Source organism: Argentina silus (assembly GCF_951799395.1).
Source record: "Argentina silus genome assembly, chromosome: 10".
Lineage (NCBI taxonomy): Eukaryota > Metazoa > Chordata > Actinopteri > Argentiniformes > Argentinidae > Argentina > Argentina silus.
In genome coordinates this window covers 21839717-21863181 of record NC_139664.1, presented here as the reverse complement: position 1 = coordinate 21863181, position 23465 = coordinate 21839717, and the positions used below count along the sequence as shown (strand labels likewise).

At 40.9% G+C, this 23465-nt stretch overlaps 3 protein-coding genes across 3 annotated transcripts in view; 1 reads left to right on the top strand and 2 right to left on the bottom strand.

Moving 5' to 3' along the window:
• The window catches only part of LOC310811357 (sialic acid-binding Ig-like lectin 15), a gene marked incomplete at both ends in the record, with an annotated part of 29074 nt that extends 18270 nt beyond the window's left edge, over positions 1-10804 (bottom strand). Inside the window, one exon of the mRNA XM_083679477.1 lies at positions 10714-10804. Within this exon, the coding sequence (XP_083535603.1) occupies positions 10714-10804 (91 nt within the window). The remainder of the gene's footprint in view (positions 1-10713) is intronic.
• LOC310810677 (Fc receptor-like protein 3) lies at positions 6474-10645 on the bottom strand (the record flags this gene model as incomplete). The annotated part of the gene is made up of 5 exons (XM_083678522.1): positions 6474-6775; positions 6865-7197; positions 7498-7770; positions 9325-9585; positions 10567-10645. 5 exons carry the CDS (start codon positions 10643-10645, stop codon positions 6474-6476), a joined length of 1248 nt encoding a protein of 415 aa, XP_083534648.1.
• A 7461-nt stretch (positions 10805-18265) lies between the features above and the next one.
• LOC310811356 (uncharacterized protein) lies at positions 18266-23009 on the top strand (the record flags this gene model as incomplete). The annotated part of the gene is made up of 9 exons (XM_083679476.1): positions 18266-18377; positions 18552-18803; positions 19201-19326; positions 19457-19481; positions 19677-19774; positions 20620-20700; positions 20852-20917; positions 22250-22312; positions 22463-23009. 9 exons carry the CDS (start codon positions 18266-18268, stop codon positions 22468-22470), a joined length of 831 nt encoding a protein of 276 aa, XP_083535602.1. The 3' UTR covers positions 22471-23009.
• Between the last annotated feature and the right edge of the window lie 456 nt (positions 23010-23465).

The following is a 23465-nucleotide window of genomic DNA, read 5'->3' as shown; positions in this document are numbered from 1 at the left end:
AAACAACATTTCTCATGATTACTTATTTTATCAAATGATAGATTACTATCTACCTCATCCACGATAAACATTGTTTTTGAATTATTATTTTGCGTACTGTGCTCATCAGGAAAACATTTTGTAGCACATGACTATACCCAGGATATTCATTACAGATTTTTTATTATGCTTGAAATAATTTCCAGGTAATCTGGTGTCACGTGGTAGGCCTAACCTCAGTAGATGTTTAGTAAAAGTAGAGCATTTACAGTATAGAGCTTAGATGGTGAATGCTCAGCACTGTTCATACTGCATCCTATTTATTCTGCTTATAATGCTACTACTAATTCAGATACTGCTTACACTGCACTACTTATACTATACTGCACTACTATACTGCTCATATACTGCACTACCTGTATATACTGTTCACACTGCACTTTTCTGCTTTTTTGCACTTCTGGTTAGACGCTAAGTGCATTTCGTTGTCTCTGTACTTGTACTCTGCACAATGACAATAAAGTTGAATCTAATCTAAAAAAAAAAAAATCTCAGCTACACACTATGTACTCGCTTGTTTGAATGGGAGGGTTCAAACCAGGCCTTCTATTCCAGTCTTACTGGTTCTGCAACATATTTATGTAGGTATTTATGTTGCCCTGTTAATGCCCTGTTAATGTTGGTCTTTCATGTCCTGGTTGTTATGCTACTACAGAAATCTGCAGGTAGGAAGGGAGAGTTGGTCATGTGACTGAGGCATACCTGTTGTGTGGTATTTCTCAGAACTGCACTCACAAACTGTAGGCTGACCTTAAACACTGTAGTAAGCTACACAGGATGTAGATGTATAACAACTGGTAATTGAATACTCACATATTTACATTTTACATTTTTGACATTTAGACGGCTTTATCCAAAGCGACTTACAACTTACAAGTACATTTGCCTAAAGTAAGTGAATCATCTATACAAGACAAAAAATGCTAGGACCAGGGGCCATTGGCATTCACAATGGTAGAAGAAGGAAGGATTACTGTTTTTTGCTTGTTTTTAAAAAAGATTATTTTATTATTTCCAGTAGAGAAACTGTATGGGGGGGTAGTAGGGATGAAGAGGTCTTAAGGAGGGACAGTCAAGATGTAGCCTGAAGAGATGGGTCTTCAATCTACGGCGGAAGATAGGTAGTGACTCTGCAGTCCTGACAGCAGTGGGAATACTTAATTCTCACATTACCACATTCCTCACCGCTTAAGATTTCACTTCAAAATAACTTAACAATACACCTTCCCTGAGGGTACAAATAAACATAAGAAAACATTTACTATGTCTTTCTACTATAATCCTGAACTAACGCTGAAATAATGTCACTTTTAACTAAAATAGCATTTGTTTCCCCTGTACTATACTCGACTGAACTAACACAAGTCAGTATCCACAATAAACAACAATTTACATTAATTTCTTTTTCAAAGTTGAAAGTCTTTTAAGTGGCTTGCACATTTGGTAAGCCTCTGTGAATGATGGACAGTAGGAGTAGTGCCCCTTTGTGGAGAAGCCACCAGTTTCTTCTGAGCAGGGCTCAGAGAAACTGCATTTTCCTCAAGGTGAACATGTTCCTCTAGCCTTGCCTCAGTCTGTGGTATGTGCACCACTGAAGCACTTGGATAGCTGGAGCACAGCTTGTCCTCCGCCATCACATCTAGAACATCCATTGTTTCTTGTCGTCGGTTAAGTATTTGATGTCTAGTATTTGATGTAAGATACCGGACCTGTCACAGTGTCTATGAATCCAGGAATCCATTTTGGTCCGTGACTGAAGTTTATGGTAAGGACATCGTCCCCTTCACCCAAGCTTCAGCCCTTGGTACATTTGTCATGGTTCTCTTTCTGTTTGTTTTGTTTGATTACCACTTTCCTTTTCAGGTCTGGGTGGAGTAGGTCCAGTGCAGAGAGCAGTCTGCGACCCTGTAACATCTCAGCAGGAGAATAACCTGTGGTAGACTGAGATGTTATTCTCTAACAAACAGATATGGATCCTATTCTTTCAAACTTGCTAAAAAGGGTTTCTGCAATATCATATCACTCACTGCAAGAATGCACATTTAGATTTATCAATTCATAAAACAACAGCCATGGTGGGAACAGGAACTCAGCTGTATTTTCACTGTGACGGTGGGAAAAAATGTAATGTTATGTTCATTTGCCCACCAATTTCTGCTTTGGTCTACGTGGCCAGTTAATTCCTCTTTAGGTGGAAGAAAAAGGGGATGCAGCAAGAAAGATGTGACATCAGGGTTTAAACACAGCTTGTGGGCAACACAAATGCTAAATATTCTGTTATGGTCAGATCTAATGAACCCAACCACGGACACAGAGTCAGGACACAAATATAAAATAATATGGTATTTAATAAGGGACAAGCAGGGAATGGGACAAGCAAGGGGGAATGGAAAATGGGGTAGGGCAGGCAGACAGATAGGGCAGGCGGGCACATAGGGCAGGCAGGGCAGGCGGGTAGTGTGGGCAGGCAGGTTGACAGGCGGACAGATGAATAGCCTGGTAGGGTTTCTGGAGGATAAAGGAAAGATGGTCAAAACAGAGAACAAACACGCAGACTAGAATCTAGAATACTAAGAGGCCGAGAACAACAATCTGGCGATGAGTGAATGGGAAGCCAGGGTTTAAATGCAGCACGGTGATGAGAGGTGAATAGCAGGTGTGTAGATTGGGCAGGTGGATATGATGAACTGAAATGAGAACCGGAGCCTGGCCACGCCCACACACAACACAAACAGGCAGACAAGACAGACAGGAGAGAGGGAGGCACTGGCACAGACTAGGAGGAAGTGGAGAGCGTGACATATTCACCCACCCTGCAGAAATGTCATTGCGTCATTATCACCTTCAGATCTTTGCTAAGTTGTCAGCTCTGACCATGCAGCTGACCTGACCTGATACAGCAGAATGGCTTCACTGTTTCTGTTGTTACCATGGTAGTGACAGTAAGAAATAGATAACCATGTTTATTACAAAGGTATTACACAAGATTTACTTTAACTTTCCTAGAGCCTGTCTCTCCCAGTACTAGAGGAGTGAAGGGGGGATATGATAGGAGGAGGAGAAGAAATACAGTTGATGGAAAGTTGGAAGATAGAAGGCAGAAGGTCATTTGGGATGGGGTGTCTTGGGCAGGGCAGAGGGTAGAATATGCCATTAGGCCACCAACTAAGAATAGGAATGCATGTCTGAAGAGAAAGATACAGCAAGGTCCAAGTCAGAGTTTTCAATAAAACAAACTTTCTTACTGGTCACTCCTTGCATCTCACCCCATACTGCCTCTCTCCTACACACATTTACTCACCTGTAATCAATTAAACAATTAAATTAAAGGAGGGGTTTACAATTACCTCTTCTGCCTAACCTGGCCAAACACCTAAAGATAATCAAACAATAACCTGCTGTAGATGGAATGGTGAAGAGAGAATTCAACTATTGACTGAGGTGATGGAAATAGAAAACAGTGAGTCTTAAAAGTGCAGATATGATCACATTGTCACAACTATCAACCAAAAGAAAATCAGATTGAGCAGTGAGCCTAGGAGGAATGAAAGGAAAGACAATTCACATATATCAATTCTAATATGGATTGAATCTTGGCTAGTGTAAAGAAAGAGCATCTTCAGTTGTTTCTACATTGTTTCCGATTAACAGGGAGTGATATTGGGGCTGGGGCGAGGAGAGACGTCGGAGTACTGTCACGCCCTCCACTTCCACCTAGCCTGTGTCAGTCCCTCTCCCTTTTCCCAGTCTGGGTGTTAGTGTGTGGGAGTGGCTCCAGGCTCCTGCCGATCATTCACGTCACCATCTACACACCTGCAGCTCGTCTCCTCATCACCCTTCTGTGTCTTATACCCTGGTTTTCCGTCTACCCTGCCAGTTCGTCATAGTGCTTAATTCCTATACATTCCAGCAATATATCGCCTGTTTCCTGGTTTCGACTCTACGTGTGTTTTTGGACTGTGTCTTTGCCTAACCCCTGTCGGATTATCTGCTTTTCTTAGGACTGCCTTATCGAGTTTCGACTTCTGCCTGGAACACCCCGTCAGATTATCTGCCTTTCTATGGACTGCCCTCTCGTGTATCGACCCCTGCTTTTACTACCCGCCTGCCTGCCCTGTCTGCTCTGCATGCCCTGCCCACCTGCGTGCCTAGTCTACCCTACCTTCCTGTTTCCCCCTGTTGCTTATTAAATACTCTATTATTTTATATCTGTGTTCTGACTCTGTGTGCTACACTTGGGTTCACTAGTGTTAGAAATTATTTTTATGAAAACAGTTGCATTATAATGCTCAATAGCAGACGAGTAAATAAAGGTATTCAGTTCTTTATTTGAGGTGATTACAATAATTGTATTTGATATTTCATGTGCAAATCAATTGAATTAACTTGTTTTTTAATCATCTGATTCAGAGAATCATTAACTCTTGATTGAGAAGTGTTGGAAACCATTATTATAAGAAACAGTTTATTATTGCTATAAAAAATACATTACTGCAGTGTGCTAAATTTACTAATGTGATGGCCTGTTGATAAATGAGAGATGGATCAAGCATTAGTCCCGTGGCACGTTGGATTAATACATGGAGAGGTTAAACCAGGTCATCAAGAAGGATGTTGCAACACACACAATACAAGAATGATGTAATGGAAAAATACTAGGCTAGGAAAGGACAAATCAGAGTATGTATATGTTTTTTTCAGCAGGTCAACTCGTTCCCAAGATGGAACGGATCGGCGATATCTCCACCTGGAACGGATCGGGTGTCAGGGGCCGGGACCAGCCTAAGCACCAACAAGGGGCGAGCCAAGTCTAAACCGCGGCTCCTCCCCAACCAAATAGCCGATCACAATCACTTTGTTTACCGGAAATGCTTTGTGTGACATTTTGAATGTATCCATTTTTGGAGGGTTGGTTACAGATTAACAGCTTGCTGACTGTGATTTTCTTCGCCAAAAGTGGTCCTTGTACAAGCCTAGAATTTTGACATAAATAAATAGCTAAAAGTAAGAAGTAGTTTGTCTTCTCCTTCAAATAAAGAACACGTTTTGACACTAGTTCTGATACGTTACAGCATAACCTAAAATAAAGCTAGACGTTTACGGATCTTCTTTCATCCAACATGTACAGGTAACTCGGTTGACTATCATACAGTACATCATAACAAAGCTTCAATACTTCAAAGATAATTCCTAAATTAATATTCAGTTCCCAGTCCTACACGTCCATGTGGATGATGTGGTGTGTTCAGTGACATCAGCTCTTCACTCATCTTCAGGAGATTTGGCTGTAGAACACAAACATAATCTTTAGATGGGAGGAGGAGGAGAAGTAGTTCTGTAACAATGTCCGTGATACACAGAGGCAGACGCAGTGGTATAGTGAGGGAAAGGTCCCGTTTATTCATAAAGTCAGTAATAGTTCGGCTTTTTAGCCCTCCAAAACCAAAACACTCGGCGACTTTCCAGTCGCCCTCCTTCCCTCTCAAACGCAGAGGCACACACCTCTTAAACCATCTAGTCAACGAGGCTTCATTTGCAACAGGTGTGCAACGGAGCCTCGCTGACGTCACCCTGGCCACGGTCCTGTAGCTCCCTCTACAGGCCGAACGCTGCATGTCCCCCCACAAGTTCATACTGAACTAACTTCCCTTCAACACCTTCTATCTACATCCTGACATAAAGATGGAGAGAGATGAAGATGAACAGGCTGCTTGTAGATACAGGAGATCAACTGAAAGACACATTCTCACCTCGAGCCCTGCGACATTTCACCAGCAGCACAATGGTCACCAGCAGGTGTGGGAGCACCACCAGTACACCACACAGCAGCCTGGGCAGGAGTGAGATGGAGACAGTGGGGCCATCTGGAGGGGAAATCAAACAGGTGTTTCACCATGAAGACAGACAAATAGTATAGTCTGTTTAAAATGGATCTGAACCTTCATTACATTCTGAACTGTTTTAGAATGTTTATTTGATGAGATACATTTAAAAATTCCTAATTCATCTAGTAAAGGTTTTGTGTATGTTTTCTCACCTCTCACTGCGACCCAGCTCTCTAGAGATTCTCCTTGGTCAGAGTATTCACACTTGTAGAAGCCTTCATCTGACTTTGATACTGTAGGGATGGTCATCTCTCTTGCGGTTCCATTCATAATGAGTCTTCCATCTTTATAGAAATCAGCCTTGGAGTTTGAGTCAGTGGCCTGATCCTTATATCTACAGCCCAGAGTCACAGAGTCCCCTTCAGTCACAGGAACAGCAGGGCTCTCCAGAATCACATTGTCATCTGTGAAACAGTTTGAATTGAATATATATCTATTATGTCAAAAGTCAAAATATGTCAGCACATACAATATATCAGCATCGTGAGTTTGTATCATATTGTCTGATAAATGTAATGATTCACTGACTAAATGAATTTACATACAGTATCAAACATTGAAATGTAAAACGGACATACCATACACTGTGATGTTGACAGCATTGCTGTACTCTCCTGATGCAGACTCACACCAGTACACTCCATTGTCAGATGTGAAGATGTAGCTAATGGTACACATGGATCCTGTTATTGATCCCCAGTCAGAGGGACACTGTGACAGCTGTCCACCCTCTGTGTACCTCTTCAGTTTCCATTCAGTAGAGTTGACCTTACAGCTCAGTGAGAGAGACTTCCGTGAAAACTGCTGGGTTCTGTTGGTACTCACTCTGAGAGAGACTGAAGGATGCGGATCTATTGATAAAGATAGGCAGGATCAGAGATCACACTGAGATACAAACAGACACACAGAGAGAGACTGAAACCGTTCTGCAGTAATTTACCTCCTGACCATAGGAACTGAGGTTGGCTGTAGAATGTATAATAGACTGGGTCTCCTCTCCCAGCTCTACACACATATCCCCCTGTGTATGTGGGACCAACAGATCTGAGAGAGTATGAGGAGATTCCTGCAGTTCCATTTGTGTTGTCTGACAGGAGCTGTAGAGAGTAGGACTTGTCTGATAGAGAAGGTAGCCCATCTCTGTAGGGAACAGTCTTGTACCAGGAGAACATCCAGCCTGTAGAGGACTCTGTAACTTCACAGCTCAGAGTGACTAAGTCCCCAGGGTTCAGCCACCATGAGGGAGAGATACTCAGGACAGGCTTGGGTATGGCTGTAATAAAGCAGGCAGATTCCCATATTTCATTTTTAGGGAGATTTTCGTTTATCAATTATACACAGACATACTGGCACAAAATACAGCACTGTATGCCTTTTATACACTCAGTCTTCAATGGAAAACAGTTATAACTGTAATGGAATTGTATTGTCTAATAAGTGTTTCATCACCAGTTTATCACTTTCTTCACTGATTAGACGTTGTCTGTTTTCTTCGTTTCTCATACAGTTGTCTCTCTCCTAATTGCCTCTTCTCTACTTAAACAGCAATAACTCGAGAAGCAAACAGACTTACCAGACACAGTCAGTTGAACAGCATCACTGGTCTTGGAGCGCAGAGAGTCACTTTTACCCTCACAAGTGTACTGACCACTGTCAGACTCGAGGAGATAATATATTCTATGTTCAGGTGCTTTGTTGAAGTTATACACTGAGTTACCATCCTTATACCATCCGTACTCCCAGCCAGTGTCTCCTCCCCCCTGGATGTCACATTTGAGAGTGACATACTCTCCATGGAAGACCTGTGTCCAGTTGGGCTGCAGGGTCAGAACTGCCATGGGTCTCTCTTCACAGACACAACACACAACATGGTGAATACACCAGTTACAAAAAAATATCATGAATAATACACACACACACACACACACACACACAATGACTCACCTTTCATATACAGTATATATACAGTGTCCTGCATAAGTCATCCTTATTTTGGCTCTACACTCCAAAAGTTTGGATTTGAAATCAAACAGATGACTGAAGAATGCTCACCATAATTAAGAAAAAACACAAAACAACTGTCCCACTGTCAGGAACACTCCAGAAGGTAGGTGTGAATGTGTCAGAGACTACCTTCCGCAAAATACACTCACTGGTCACTTTATTAGGTACACCTGCTCAACTGCTCGTTAACGCAAATATTTAATGGTGTGGGGAATATTTTCTTGGCACACTTTGGGCCCCTTAGTACCAATTGAGCATTGTTTAAATGCCACAGCCTACCTATTGTATTATATATTATATTGTATTAGTATTGTTGCTGACCATGTCCATCCCTTTATGACCACAGTGTATCCATCTTCTGATGGCTACTTCCAGCAGGATAACGTGCCATGTCACAAAGCTCACATCATCTCAAACTGATTTCTTGAACATGACAATGAGTTCACTGTACTCCAATGGCCTCCATCGTCACCAGATCTCAATCCAATAGAGCACCTTTGAGATGTGGTGGAACGGGAGATTTGCATCACCGACAAATCTGCAGCAATGATGCTATTATGTCAATATAGACCAAAATCTCTGAGGAATGTTTCCAGCACCTTGTTGAATCTATGCCACAAAGAATTAAGGCAGTTCTGAAGGCAAAAGGGGGTCCAACACGGTACTAGCAAGGTGTACCTAATAAAGTGTTACAGCCGAACTACAGAGGCTTCACCGTAAGGTGCAAACCACTAGTTATCCTCAAAAACAATGGTCACTTACAGTTTGCTAAAAAGTACCTAAAAAGCCTGCAGTGGTCTGGAAAAAGGTTTTGTGGACAAATAAGATGAATATTATCATGAGTGCTTGCAAGTGGAAAGTATGGAGAAAAAATAATCTGCCCAAAATTTAAAGCATACCTCCTCATCTGTGAAACATGATGGAGGGGGTGTTAATGTCAGGGTATGTATAGCTGCCACTAGAACTGACTCATTTGTGTTCATTGATGATGTAACTGCTGAGCACCAGAATGTATTCTGAAGTGTACAAAAACATCTTGTCTGCTCAAGTTCAAGCAAATGCCTCCAAATTCATTGGATGGCGCTTCAAACAGTAATGACCCAAAACATACTGTCATAGCAACTATGGAGTTTTTCTGATCCAAAAAAGTTCTCGACTGGCCAAGTCAATCTTCAGATTTAAATCCAATTTAACATGCATTTAATTTCCTAATCATTTTTAAATGGTGAAACCAATCTGTACAATCTCAAATACCATCAAATAAAAGCTGAGGTGAACCCAAGTGCGGACGAATACTCAGACGGAAGACGTAGTATGAAAATACTCTACCATTAAAATGGGGCCCATGGTGATGGTCATGAAGGTACTGATATGAATAAGAGATGTGCTGACTTACCAGTTACAGTCAGTCTGACTGGATCACTCCAATCAGAATACTGTTGGTTACTTGCGTTTTTACCAACACATGTGTACTCCCCAGTATGACTGAGTGTCATTTCAGGTTCCACTTTGTTGGTCAGGGTAAGATTACCATCCTGTTTCCAGGAGTACATCCAGTCAGTGACTTGTCCCTCATCTATCTCACATCTGAGAGTGATAGTCTCTCCACTGAACACCTGTGACCTGTCAGGCTGCCTCACAGAAGCCTTTGGTGTCCCTACACAAACACAACCACATTGCAATTACTTCAAGTGTTCAAGTGTTATCAGAAGACAGTAAACACTGAATATTATTCACCTATTGGTTCACTTATGTTTCACCTATTTTGAAGAGTGTAGAACACAAATTGAACATACATACTGTACATCTCTTTACATACACTGTACAAATAAATTGACACGTTTTTTCATGTAATGAATTAACAGAATGAAAGAAAACATTGAGACAAGCAACAGCTGTGAAAGAGACAGGAGCATAAAGAGATGGAGATGATCAAGAACTAATATCAACCATCACCTTGTGTGTGTCCAGAACATAGGAGCACTGAAACAAAGACAGAGAACGTCATGACTGAAAATGTGAAATATAATAGTGAAATATCATGCCATTTTCATGTTACCAAATACTAAAGCCATCCTATGTGGTCATCATGTGTCTTTACTCATACTTGTTACTTTACTCTGGGCAGCCACTCACTTTCCAAACTCTGCACAAAGAACTGTAGACTAAAGACAATAATCCCATTCTCATTACTCTTACTCTATTCAGCAGTGTAAATTAAGTGGCGGAAAATCAAACAATCATATAATGCCCATAAAATCATAACATATGCAAGCATGTTGTAGAGAGTATATTTGCCATCACTGTTCCCATGCTGACATACATAGGTTGTGACCTGTCTTAATGTACTGTACAGTACACCACACTGATAACCCCCACTTGGCGTCTGGTGTACAACCTCACATTCTCACAGAGATGACACTGATTAAACAGCTACAGGAGGTACTCTACAATAGCCTACAGTATATAAGCACTCACTCTCACTTTCTAAACACTAACAAACACAGTACTCACAGAGTAACACAGAGACAGCTACTGGAGTTCTCTATGTATTCAGTATTCACTCTCACTTTCCAAACAATTAACCTCCTATTGTTCTCCTACTTCACTCTTGCCAACTGACAAACACAGTACTCACAGAGTAGTAGCACACAGAGCGAGGTGTGCTCCATTCTCTCCTGCCAGCGATGAGTGACTCTCTCTAAGCGATTGTGCATCTTCTCACTCCTCCACTTCCTATGTGCTCAGACTAAGATCATGTCTCTGTGATATGAAAGACGGAAACAGAGAGAGAGAGACAGAGAGAGAGAGAGAGAGAGAGAGAGAGAGAGAGAGAGAGAGAGTGCACTGACATTGGGAAAAAAAAATTTCAACATTTTTCTCACTAACCTCTGCTACAGTTCCTTCCTCTTAAGTTGAAAGGACAAGGGGGATGAAGCAAGAGTACAGATGTGAGATCAGGGTAAAACCAGTGAGCCTGAATTCTGGCCCTGGAGGGCCGCAGTACCACAAGCTTTCGACCCAGATCAGCAGTGACACACCTGATTCAGCTAATCAAGATTTTGAAGATGAGTTGATTAGTTCAATCGGGTGTGATAGCATTAGGCTGGGACACAAACCTGGACCCACTGTGGTGTTAATCTCACATAGGGCCAGAGGCACTCTACAACAGGGTTGAATAGACTAAGGTGGAATGAAACAGAGATAAACATTCATAGTGATGACAATACATGTCAAAGGAAATAATGATGTATTTTTGTGGATGATCAAAAAAGTTTATTTCTGGAAGAAAGCTCAATGGAGAGAGATTTTAAAAAACAAGCATTATAGGAACACACTTTATGAAATTCAAATAATATACATACAATACAACATATTCAACACCTGAAAAACAACTACTCTAATATGTAATTGTTTAATACAAATACAAAATATTTTGTTCAATACATATGTAAAACCACATGTTACATATTACTATATTAAGATAAAAACATTTGTCAAACACAAACCAAATATCTCAAAAGCTGTTTATCTACATCCAATAAACCCCAATACAATAAAGTATTGGTTATTACAGGTGCAGCATTTAGTTCTGAGCTTTGTTGCCCCCCTGTGGCCACAGTGAAAAATAAAAAGGTAAATATACTACCTTTTTAATAGTATGCATAACCAAAATATAGACATTGGAGGTAAAGACCAGCGCTTGACCTCAGCAACAGGTTTTAGAAAGGGCTTTTGTGCACAGAAATTTTTTTTGGCAAATATGTGCATAACCAAAATGTAAAAATCCTGGGTGAAGGCCACGCTTTTGTGGACCAAAACAGCCCTCTGCACTGAACATTCTTTATCATGCAATTGATCATATCCATGTAGAACTATTTAATCCTACATACTGGACCTTTAATCATTCATTGCTCTCTCTCTCTCTCTCTCTCGGAACAGTGATGGCAAATATACTCTCTAACAGCGTTTCCCAACCGCTGTGCCGCGGCACACTAGTGTGCCGTGAGAGATTATCCAATTTCAAATTTTTTTTATTAACATTTATTAATTATTATCTGCAAATAATATGCCATTGTCGAGTGTCTGTGCTGTAATATAGTGACTGGCAGAGTAATGTAATATTCGTCCGGGTGGCAGCAGGTAGCTAATTGCCTCGTTCCTTCTTAGAGACAAGAGAATTAGTGACGCATGCGACAGGTCGTGGTGACAGTGATGGAGAAGTTTTTAAAAAGGAAAAACGCAAACTCCGAACTGGGCCCTGGACAAGATTCTGACCCAGGTAAAGGCCCTAGTATGAGTGGTGGTAAAAAGAAAGCAAAGATGGTGAGCTTGAGGCAATACAGCGAAAGCTATCTTTCGTTCGGATTTACTTTCACCGGGGATGAGACGACACCGACTCCGTTATGCTTGGTGTGTGGCGAGAAGCTGTCCAACAGCGCCATGGTGCCAAGCAAGCTTAAACGCCATCTCCAAACGAAACACCCGTCGCTTCAAAACAAGCTGATGGACTATTTTGTTCGCCTGCGTGAAAACACAGAGAAACAGGCAACTTTTATGAGGAAAAACCACAAAGGTAAATGAGAAAGCTCTCAAAGCTAGTTACCTAGTTGCTGAACTCGTAGCTAAATCAAAAAAGTCCCACTCTGTGGCAGAGACATTAATACTACCTGCCTGCAAAGCCATTGTCAACGAGATGCTCGGCCCTGACGCGGTTAAAGACATAGCTAAAGTCCCGCTCTCAGATAACACAATTGCCAGGCGTATTGATGACATGTCTACAGACATCGAAAGTCATGTTTTGGGAAAGATACGCATCAGTAGGAAATTTGCGTTGCAACTTGATGAGTCTACGGATATTATTGTATCAGGCTACAGTCATTTTGTAACATTTTTGGTTGGTGGTGTGCCGCAAGATTCTTTCAATGTAAAAAATGTGCCGTGGCTCAAAAAAGGTTGAAAAACACTGCTCTACAACATGCTTACATATGTTATGATTTTATGGGCATTATATGATTGTTTGATTCTTTTTGGTGAACGATCCATTTGATTTGGCTCTTTTCCCCCCGTTAGCTAACATTATGTGACCAGACAGACAGTGGCGTTGTGAGCGCTGCGGTTGCTACAATAATGTTAAAATGCACAAGCACAACTCTTTAACAGGTTCAATGGTTGAGTGAACTAAGTAAAAAACAATAAAACTAGTGTTTTGTTACTCAGCTCGCCTCGTATGTGCCTACGTTTGAACCAGTCTCAACGCGTTAATTTGCTGATACACTCTATGGAAACTCAACGTCATACGACACTTCAGTCTTGAAATTGACAGCTGACAAGACATTATTTTCTCTCAAGTAAATCATATGCGAATATTCTGTAAAGAATAAAATAAAAAATCAAGTACCAAATAATAGCGTATTTCTTGTGTATTATTATTTTTTTGTCACTGTCTATTCTATATCGTTCTATGCCGGCTGGATTAGCTATATAAAATGTTATATAATAACGGTGTAGAATTTATTTATTTGTGTAATGCTATTGTTTTGTAAGCACACTTAAATTTGTCATGATCTGTCACTTACATGAGCTGTGCAATTAGGCTAGTATTACATATCAAAGTCAAAGTCAAAGTGGCTTTATTGTCAATTCTTCACATGTCAAGACATACAAAGGAATCGAGAGGACGTTTCTCACTCTCCCACGGTGAGACAGATAAAGTGCACAGGCACAACAGATAAGACAAGACATACTAAAAGTGAAACATTCAATGACAGACAATAAAATAATTTAAACAGTGCAAAAGAACAGTCAGTAAAGACAGTAAATACAGTAAATAGCGGCCAAATGCTGGTAATAATAATAGTGCAATAGATCGGTAGATTGTCCAGAGTCCGTAATGTTTTTAGGGGGGGGGCTGAAGGGTTGGGGGGGGGGGTTTCAGCTTCCTGGCAGCCTGGAGGATGTGGCTGGGGGGAGTGAGGGGAGAGAATTTAGCTTCCTAACAGCTTGGGGTATGAAGCTTGTCATGAGTCTGGTGGTGTGGGCACGGAGGCTCCTATACCTTCTTCCAGAAGGAAGGAGGCTGAACAGTCTGTGTGCGGGGTGGCTTGGATCTTGGATCTCACATCTGTACTCTTGCTTCATCCCCCGTTTCATTTCAACTTAAGAGGAAAGCAGAAGCAGAAGTTAGTGAGAAAAATGTTGAAATATTTCCAGTGCTCTCTCTCTCTCTCTCTCTCTCTCTCTCTCTCTCTTTATTACAGAGACATGATCTTAGTCTGAGCACATAGGAAGTGGAGGAGTGAGAAGATGCACAATCGCTTAGAGAGAGTCACTCATCGCTGGCAGGAGAGAATGGAGCACACCTCGCTCTGTGTGCTACTACTCTGTGAGTACTGTGTTTGTCAGTTGGCAAGAGTGAAGTAGGAGAACAATAGGAGGTTAATTGTTTGGAAAGTGAGAGTGAATACTGAATACATAGAGAACTCCAGTAGCTGTCTCTGTGTTACTCTGTGAGTACTGTGTTTGTTAGTGTTTAGAAAGTGAGAGTGAGTGCTTATATACTGTAGGCTATTGTAGAGTACCTCCTGTAGCTGTTTAATCAGTGTCATCTCTGTGAGAATGTGAGGTTGTACACCAGACGCCAAGTGGGGGTTATCAGTGTGGTGTACTGTACAGTACATTAAGACAGGTCACAACCTATGTATGTCAGCATGGGAACAGTGATGGCAAATATACTCTCTACAACATGCTTGCATATGTTATGATTTTATGGGCATTATATGATTGTTTGATTTTCCGCCACTTAATTTACACTGCTGAATAGAGTAAGAGTAATGAGAATGGGATTATTGTCTTTAGTCTACAGTTCTTTGTGCAGAGTTTGGAAAGTGAGTGGCTGCCCAGAGTAAAGTAACAAGTATGAGTAAAGACACATGATGACCACATAGGATGGCTTTAGTATTTGGTAACATGAAAATGGCATGATATTTCACTATTATATTTCACATTTTCAGTCATGACGTTCTCTGTCTTTGTTTCAGTGCTCCTATGTTCTGGACACACACAAGGTGATGGTTGATATTAGTTCTTGATCATCTCCATCTCTTTATGCTCCTGTCTCTTTCACAGCTGTTGCTTGTCTCAATGTTTTCTTTCATTCTGTTAATTCATTACATGAAAAAACGTGTCAATTTATTTGTACAGTGTATGTAAAGAGATGTACAGTATGTATGTTCAATTTGTGTTCTACACTCTTCAAAATAGGTGAAACATAAGTGAACCAATAGGTGAATAATATTCAGTGTTTACTGTCTTCTGATAACACTTGAACACTTGAAGTAATTGCAATGTGGTTGTGTTTGTGTAGGGACACCAAAGGCTTCTGTGAGGCAGCCTGACAGGTCACAGGTGTTCAGTGGAGAGACTATCACTCTCAGATGTGAGATAGATGAGGGACAAGTCACTGACTGGATGTACTCCTGGAAACAGGATGGTAATCTTACCCTGACCAACAAAGTGGAACCTGAAATGACACTCAGTCATACTGGGGAGTACACATGTGTTGGTAAAAACGCAAGTAACCAACAGTATTCTGATTGGAGTGATCCAGTCAGACTGACTGTAACTGGTAAGTCAGCACATCTCTTATTCATATCAGTACCTTCATGACCATCACCATGGGCCCCATTTTAATGGTAGAGTATTTTCATACTACGTCTTCCGTCTGAGTATTCGTCCGCACTTGGGTTCACCTCAGCTTTTATTTGATGGTATTTGAGATTGTACAGATTGGTTTCACCATTTAAAAATGATTAGGAAATTAAATGCATGTTAAATTGGATTTAAATCTGAAGATTGACTTGGCCAGTCGAGAACTTTTTTGGATCAGAAAAACTCCATAGTTGCTATGACAGTATGTTTTGGGTCATTACTGTTTGAAGCGCCATCCAATGAATTTGGAGGCATTTGCTTGAACTTGAGCAGACAAGATGTTTTTGTACACTTCAGAATACATTCTGGTGCTCAGCAGTTACATCATCAATGAACACAAATGAGTCAGTTCTAGTGGCAGCTATACATACCCTGACATTAACACCCCCTCCATCATGTTTCACAGATGAGGAGGTATGCTTTAAATTTTGGGCAGATTATTTTTTCTCCATACTTTCCACTTGCAAGCACTCATGATAATATTCATCTTATTTGTCCACAAAACCTTTTTCCAGACCACTGCAGGCTTTTTAGGTACTTTTTAGCAAACTGTAAGTGACCATTGTTTTTGAGGATAACTAGTGGTTTGCACCTTACGGTGAAGCCTCTGTAGTTCGGCTGTAACACTTTATTAGGTACACCTTGCTAGTACCGTGTTGGACCCCCTTTTGCCTTCAGAACTGCCTTAATTCTTTGTGGCATAGATTCAACAAGGTGCTGGAAACATTCCTCAGAGATTTTGGTCTATATTGACATAATAGCATCATTGCTGCAGATTTGTCGGTGATGCAAATCTCCCGTTCCACCACATCTCAAAGGTGCTCTATTGGATTGAGATCTGGTGACGATGGAGGCCATTGGAGTACAGTGAACTCATTGTCATGTTCAAGAAATCAGTTTGAGATGATGTGAGCTTTGTGACATGGCACGTTATCCTGCTGGAAGTAGCCATCAGAAGATGGATACACTGTGGTCATAAAGGGATGGACATGGTCAGCAACAATACTAATACAATATAATATATAATACAATAGGTAGGCTGTGGCATTTAAACAATGCTCAATTGGTACTAAGGGGCCCAAAGTGTGCCAAGAAAATATTCCCCACACCATTAAATATTTGCGTTAACGAGCAGTTGAGCAGGTGTACCTAATAAAGTGACCAGTGAGTGTATTTTGCGGAAGGTAGTCTCTGACACATTCACACCTACCTTCTGGAGTGTTCCTGACAGTGGGACAGTTGTTTTGTGTTTTTTCTTAATTATGGTGAGCATTCTTCAGTCATCTGTTTGATTTCAAATCCAAACTTTTGGAGTGTAGAGCCAAAATAAGGATGACTTATGCAGGACACTGTATATATACTGTATATGAAAGGTGAGTCATTGTGTGTGTGTGTGTGTGTGTGTGTGTATTATTCATGATATTTTTTTGTAACTGGTGTATTCACCATGTTGTGTGTTGTGTCTGTGAAGAGAGACCCATGGCAGTTCTGACCCTGCAGCCCAACTGGACACAGGTCTTCCATGGAGAGTATGTCACTCTCAAATGTGACATCCAGGGGGGAGGAGACACTGGCTGGGAGTACGGATGGTATAAGGATGGTAACTCAGTGTATAACTTCAGCAAAGCACCTGAACATAGAATATATTATCTCCTCGAGTCTGACAGTGGTCAGTACACTTGTGAGGGTAAAAGTGACTCTCTGCGCTCCAAGACCAGTGATGCTGTTCAACTGACTGTGTCTGGTAAGTCTGTTTGCTTCTCGAGTTATTGCTGTTTAAGTAGAGAAGAGGCAATTAGGAGAGAGACAACTGTATGAGAAACGAAGAAAACAGACAACGTCTAATCAGTGAAGAAAGTGATAAACTGGTGATGAAACACTTATTAGACAATACAATTCCATTACAGTTATAACTGTTTTCCATTGAAGACTGAGTGTATAAAAGGCATACAGTGCTGTATTTTGTGCCAGTATGTCTGTGTATAATTGATAAACGAAAATCTCCCTAAAAATGAAATATGGGAATCTGCCTGCTTTATTACAGCCATACCCAAGCCTGTCCTGAGTATCTCTCCCTCATGGTGGCTGAACCCTGGGGACTTAGTCACTCTGAGCTGTGAAGTTACAGAGTCCTCTACAGGCTGGATGTTCTCCTGGTACAAGACTGTTCCCTACAGAGATGGGCTACCTTCTCTATCAGACAAGTCCTACTCTCTACAGCTCCTGTCAGACAACACAAATGGAACTGCAGGAATCTCCTCATACTCTCTCAGATCTGTTGGTCCCACATACACAGGGGGATATGTGTGTAGAGCTGGGAGAGGAGACCCAGTCTATTATACATTCTACAGCCAACCTCAGTTCCTATGGTCAGGAGGTAAATTACTGCAGAACGGTTTCAGTCTCTCTCTGTGTGTCTGTTTGTATCTCAGTGTGATCTCTGATCCTGCCTATCTTTATCAATAGATCCGCATCCTTCAGTCTCTCTCAGAGTGAGTACCAACAGAACCCAGCAGTTTTCACGGAAGTCTCTCTCACTGAGCTGTAAGGTCAACTCTACTGAATGGAAACTGAAGAGGTACACAGAGGGTGGACGGCTGTCACAGTGTCCCTCTTACTGGGGATCAATGACAGGATCCATGTGTACCATTAGCTACATATTCCCATCTGACAATGGAGTGTACTGGTGTGAGTCTGCATCAGGAGAGTACAGCAATGCTGTCAACATCACAGTGTATGGTATGTCCATTTTACATTTCAATGTTTGATACTGTATGTAAATTCATTTAGTCAGTGAATCATTACATTTATCAGACAATATGATACAAACTCACGATGCTGATATATTGTATGTGCTGACATATTTTGACTTTTGACATAATAGATATATATTCAATTCAAACTGTTTCACAGATGACAATGTGATTCTGGAGAGCCCTGCTGTTCCTGTGACTGAAGGGGACTCTGTGACTCTGGGTTGTAGATATAAGGATCAGGCCACTGACTCAAACTCCAAGGCTGATTTCTATAAAGATGGAAGACTCATTATGAATGGAACCGCAAGAGAGATGACCATCCCTACAGTATCAAAGTCAGATGAAGGCTTCTACAAGTGTGAATACTCTGACCAAGGAGAATCTCTAGAGAGCTGGGTGGCAGTGAGAGGTGAGAAAACATACACAAAACCTTTACTAGATGAATTAGGAATTTTTAAATGTATCTCATCAAAAAAACATTCTAAAACAGTTCAGTGAGAGGTGACAAAACATTACCTCATGTTACCAACATTACCACACACATACACACACAATGTGTGTGTATGTGTGTGTGTGTGTGTGTGTGTGTGTGGTGTGTGTGTGTGTGTGTGTGTGAAGGATAATGTTTTAATTGTATCATCATCAAGCACGTATTTGAAGGTGTAGACACTATAGCTGATCTCATATTTCAATTGTCAAGATTGTCCAAGGAATCCATCAACCTGATTATGTTTCCCTTCATGCTCTTCAATACATCTACCTCATTTACTCTTCCTTAACTCTGGTATTTTGCTGGGCTTCATCAGTCTCTCCAGTCGCAGCCTCACGACCTTCTTCATCAGTCGTAGTAGGAGTGGTTGTGGGGCTGGGTGTAGCTGTTGTTCTACTGCTCATTCTACTGCTCCTGCTAATTTACTACAAAAAGGTGAAAGGTGAGACCAGCTATTGCTTATTTACTTGTCCAACACCCAGTTGATTGTGTTCTCTACTTCTGACTACAATGCTGGGGAAATCGTTACACATTATACGTTTTTATTTTTGTTTATGTATTTGTCATAACAGGTCCCTGTATTGACATAATATTTGTGTGAGTACTTTTTTTTCTAAACTAACTTGAGAATATGTGATTATTTACTGTCTGTTTGCAGTGAAATTGCATTTGCATACTCCTTTCCCACAAAGATCTTAAAAAAAATGTTTTGCAATCAATAAACTTACATGAATCCATCCATGTACTACCAACTATGCTCACATATTCAGAATCTCTCTCTCTCCTTTACAGGGTCACCCAGTCCCAGAAAACCACTCAGAGGTCAGATGGGGACCAGGCAGCCAATCAGAGCCAGGCTCCTGATACTGGATATACACCTCTGCAGGACGGTCAGTCTTAGTGCAGATCTCTATCACTTACTTTGTAACTGGTAACACATTACTAGTCTAACCCGAACTCTACTGTGCTGGCCAAGGAATTTCCTGTCACATTGTCATTTACAGCACTGTTTCAGCAACTATGGTGAATGCGTAACCAGCCCAGTACACTTATTGTGGACTATTACACACTATGGGGCCAACCCGAGCTGTGCAGGTGCAGGTCCTTATTGAGTACGGCCGAGTACGGCTTGGTATTGAACAGCCTGCTTTCATTACACATGGGCTATCACAGCCCTGTTAGGGTGGGAGCTAAAGTTAAAAGAAATAATGCGTTAACACCATCGAGTTGACATGTGTTTGGACAACCTCATGATTGCCCGCCCTCAACACGGGCGGCTTTAGACTCTGTCATGGTTATGCGCCCCACGGGAACAAAGGGGCTGGCACCAGATGTGTTGTGGGGCCAGCTGAGCACATTTTTAACAACCCGAACTGGGCTGAAAAATGCACTGTGAAAGGAAACCTTACAGAATAGTATGACTTGGTACAGGTTTGGTACAGCTCTCAACTTGGCTCAACTGTGGAGTGTGAATCAGGGTTTTGGAACCTAACACAACCACCAACCTCTTTGGAACATGTTCTTCCGTCATCATATAGTGGTCTCAAACCTCCTAACCCGTTTTTTTCAATATCTAAGATACCATTCCTGCTTCTGGTAAAGATTTTTGCATTTAAGCTGAATAACAATGAGAAGCTTTAAGTAGGTGCTGTTTCTGTCCCACATATGACAAACATAGATTCTAGTCATAAGTAGAGATGTCCTGTTTGTAGAGATGTCTTGTATCGTGTTTCAGATGGTGCAGATGCTGGACTCGATGATGTGACTTATGCTCAGATCCAACTCAAAATGTTGGGGCAACCCAAGAGAAAGAGAGGTGGGTTTCAACTGTTCCACACTCCCACTGTCAATCTTAGTATCAAACATACGCTTTTTATGAAATGTGAAAAGTAATATAGAGTGATTCAGGATGATTTGTAATCTTTAAAATATTGAATTCAACAATTCTGATTTCTGATCCTCTTCAGACACACAAACTGATTCAAAAGAGAACTCTGACCTCTACTCTGAGGTGAAGACAGGTGCAACTACAGGTAAGACCATCATCCATAACCCAGATTATTGATTATTGAATCTCTGGGATTGTAACAAGTTTGCATGAACTTGAATGTAAAATGTTATGATATGGGGAATAAACATTATGAAGCTGTTGATGTTGTGGCTGTATGGCCTGTGATAGCTGTGAACATCTCCTCCTGCAAGGACAAATAAATCAAGACTGATTGTATACGGTGTGTGGGGTAGGATCCAGGCGCAGAGAGGAGACCAGACGAATGATTGCAGTTGAAATGCAAAGACACTTTTACTTGCAGTAATCCACAGAGTAGACAGGAACAGACTTAGAAAAAATAACACACCAAAGTACTCCACTTATATCACTAGAGCATAGACGACTAGACTCTATGATATGACAAAAGAGGGCCACAAAAGACAAGCTTCTATCAAGTTCCAAGCTCTCACACTGGGAGATACAAAACATACAACTTAAATGGAGAATGTCAATGATGAACTGATTGTGCCAGAGTTCATGGAATGGTTACTGCCGCCCCCTAGTGTCCTGATGCGGCCATGGCAATGTAAATGGAATATCCTGCAGTGTTCACATATTATGAGCTGTATCACTGTATGTAGCAGCAAAGCAATGCTTACATAGCAGCAGGAAATCAAACTGCTCTGCTCAACAAAGCTCAAAGTGGAAATAGGTGCAGCTGTCGTTCATAACTTCGATGAAGTCGGCAGTAATAGGCAGGCCTTCTTAGCAGCATCTGTGGTTTTGATGAAGAGACAGAATGGAATTTGCAATAAGCCAGTGAAATCCTTAAGCTAATCTTTTATTAGAAGTGTGTAATGTGTGTTCACATTCTCACTGCCACCCATTCCCCCTAGAGGGTATATCCATCCTCTCATGTATCTCAGAAAGAAACAATATACTAAAGTGGTTTTAACATGACAACATACATTTGTAACTTGTAACTCTTTGTTTTGTGTGTGCATTTGTATTTTTGTAACATATATGTGCATGCTGCTACTTCCCTGTTTTACCTTTCTCAATGTGTCTTACCTGGTTAAATAAAGATTAGATTCAATTAAACAAATACGATACAATAAAAAGATACAGTACATACTGTGAAGCAGGAGCCAGACCTGCTGATGTGACCTATGATCTATCTCTGTAAATATAAAAAATATATAGATATATTTATTTCTCTGTAAAGTATGTTGAGACTCTGATGTAATGTAGATAAAACCTGACTTGACTTCACTTCCTTCCTATCCTCCTACTATTATCATTCTCACATTCTCATTTAACCTCATTACATTCAGCTTACCTTATATCCTGATGTTTTATCCCCAACCCCCTACAGAAATGTCAACCCCACAAGAGGCAGACACTGTCTATTCTGAGGTGAAGCCATGGACAACCACAGGTAAGACTCAGACACTGACTGTATTGAAGCTGAGGATTCAAATGGCACTAATACTCACACATTGTCTGTTCATAACATTTAATGCATTCATTGCTGTATGCTGTGTATGACTGCATATTGTAACAAACATCATGTGGTGATGTGTTCTAGGTCACTGAGGGAGATAGGAGTTAAAGAGGCATCAGAGGATCATCAGACACACACACACACACACACACACACACACACACACACACACACAAATCCCTGGATTAATAATTCAAGGTCCAGTATGTAGATTTGGGCTTCAAGCTAGTGCTACATGGCCATGATAAATCCTTAGCAATCAGGGATTGAGATTGTGTGGTACTGTAAAGAGTGTCCATTAAAGAGTTGTGTCAAAGTCGCTACTGGTTGCTACTATTAAAAAAAGGTAGTATATTTACGTTTTCATTTCAGTGTGGCCAGAGGTCAGCAAAGCTCAGAACTATATTCTGCATCTGTAATAACCAACACATTTTATTGAATTGGAGTTTAATGGATGTAGATAAACAGCTTTTTAGATATGTGGCTTGTGTTTGACAAATGCTTTTTTTTTTTTAAATCTTAATTACAGTAATGTGCAATGTTTTTTTTGTACTTTCTTGTATTTGTTTTGAACATATTATTATTCAGTATTTGTTTTTCAGAAGATAGAATAGCATATGTACTTTGTACATAATTTTAAATTCACAAAATGTTTGTTCCTATAATGCTTGTATTTTTTAAACATATCTTCATTTAGCTTTTTTACAACAATAAAAAAAATGTCATCATCCACAAAAATATATAATTGTTTCCTTTAACAATTATTGTCATCACTATCAATGTTTATCTATGTTTCATTCCACCTTAGTCTAGTCCAGTGGTTCTCAAACTTTTTCTGCTAGTGTACCCCCTTTAAAATATGAGTACCCCCTTCACCGGCACAAAACATTTTGTTAGGCACTGAACGGGGGAACCAGGTGCGAATACAGAGTCGGACAAGCATAGCACGTTTGGGTATTTAATGAGGGGATAAGGGTAGGGGGTAGTCTGGCAGTGGACAGGCGGCTGGAAGGCAGGTAGCACCGGCAGCGTGGAAGGGTAGGCCGGTGGGTGGACAGGCAGGCTAGTGGGTAGGTAGGCAGGCCGA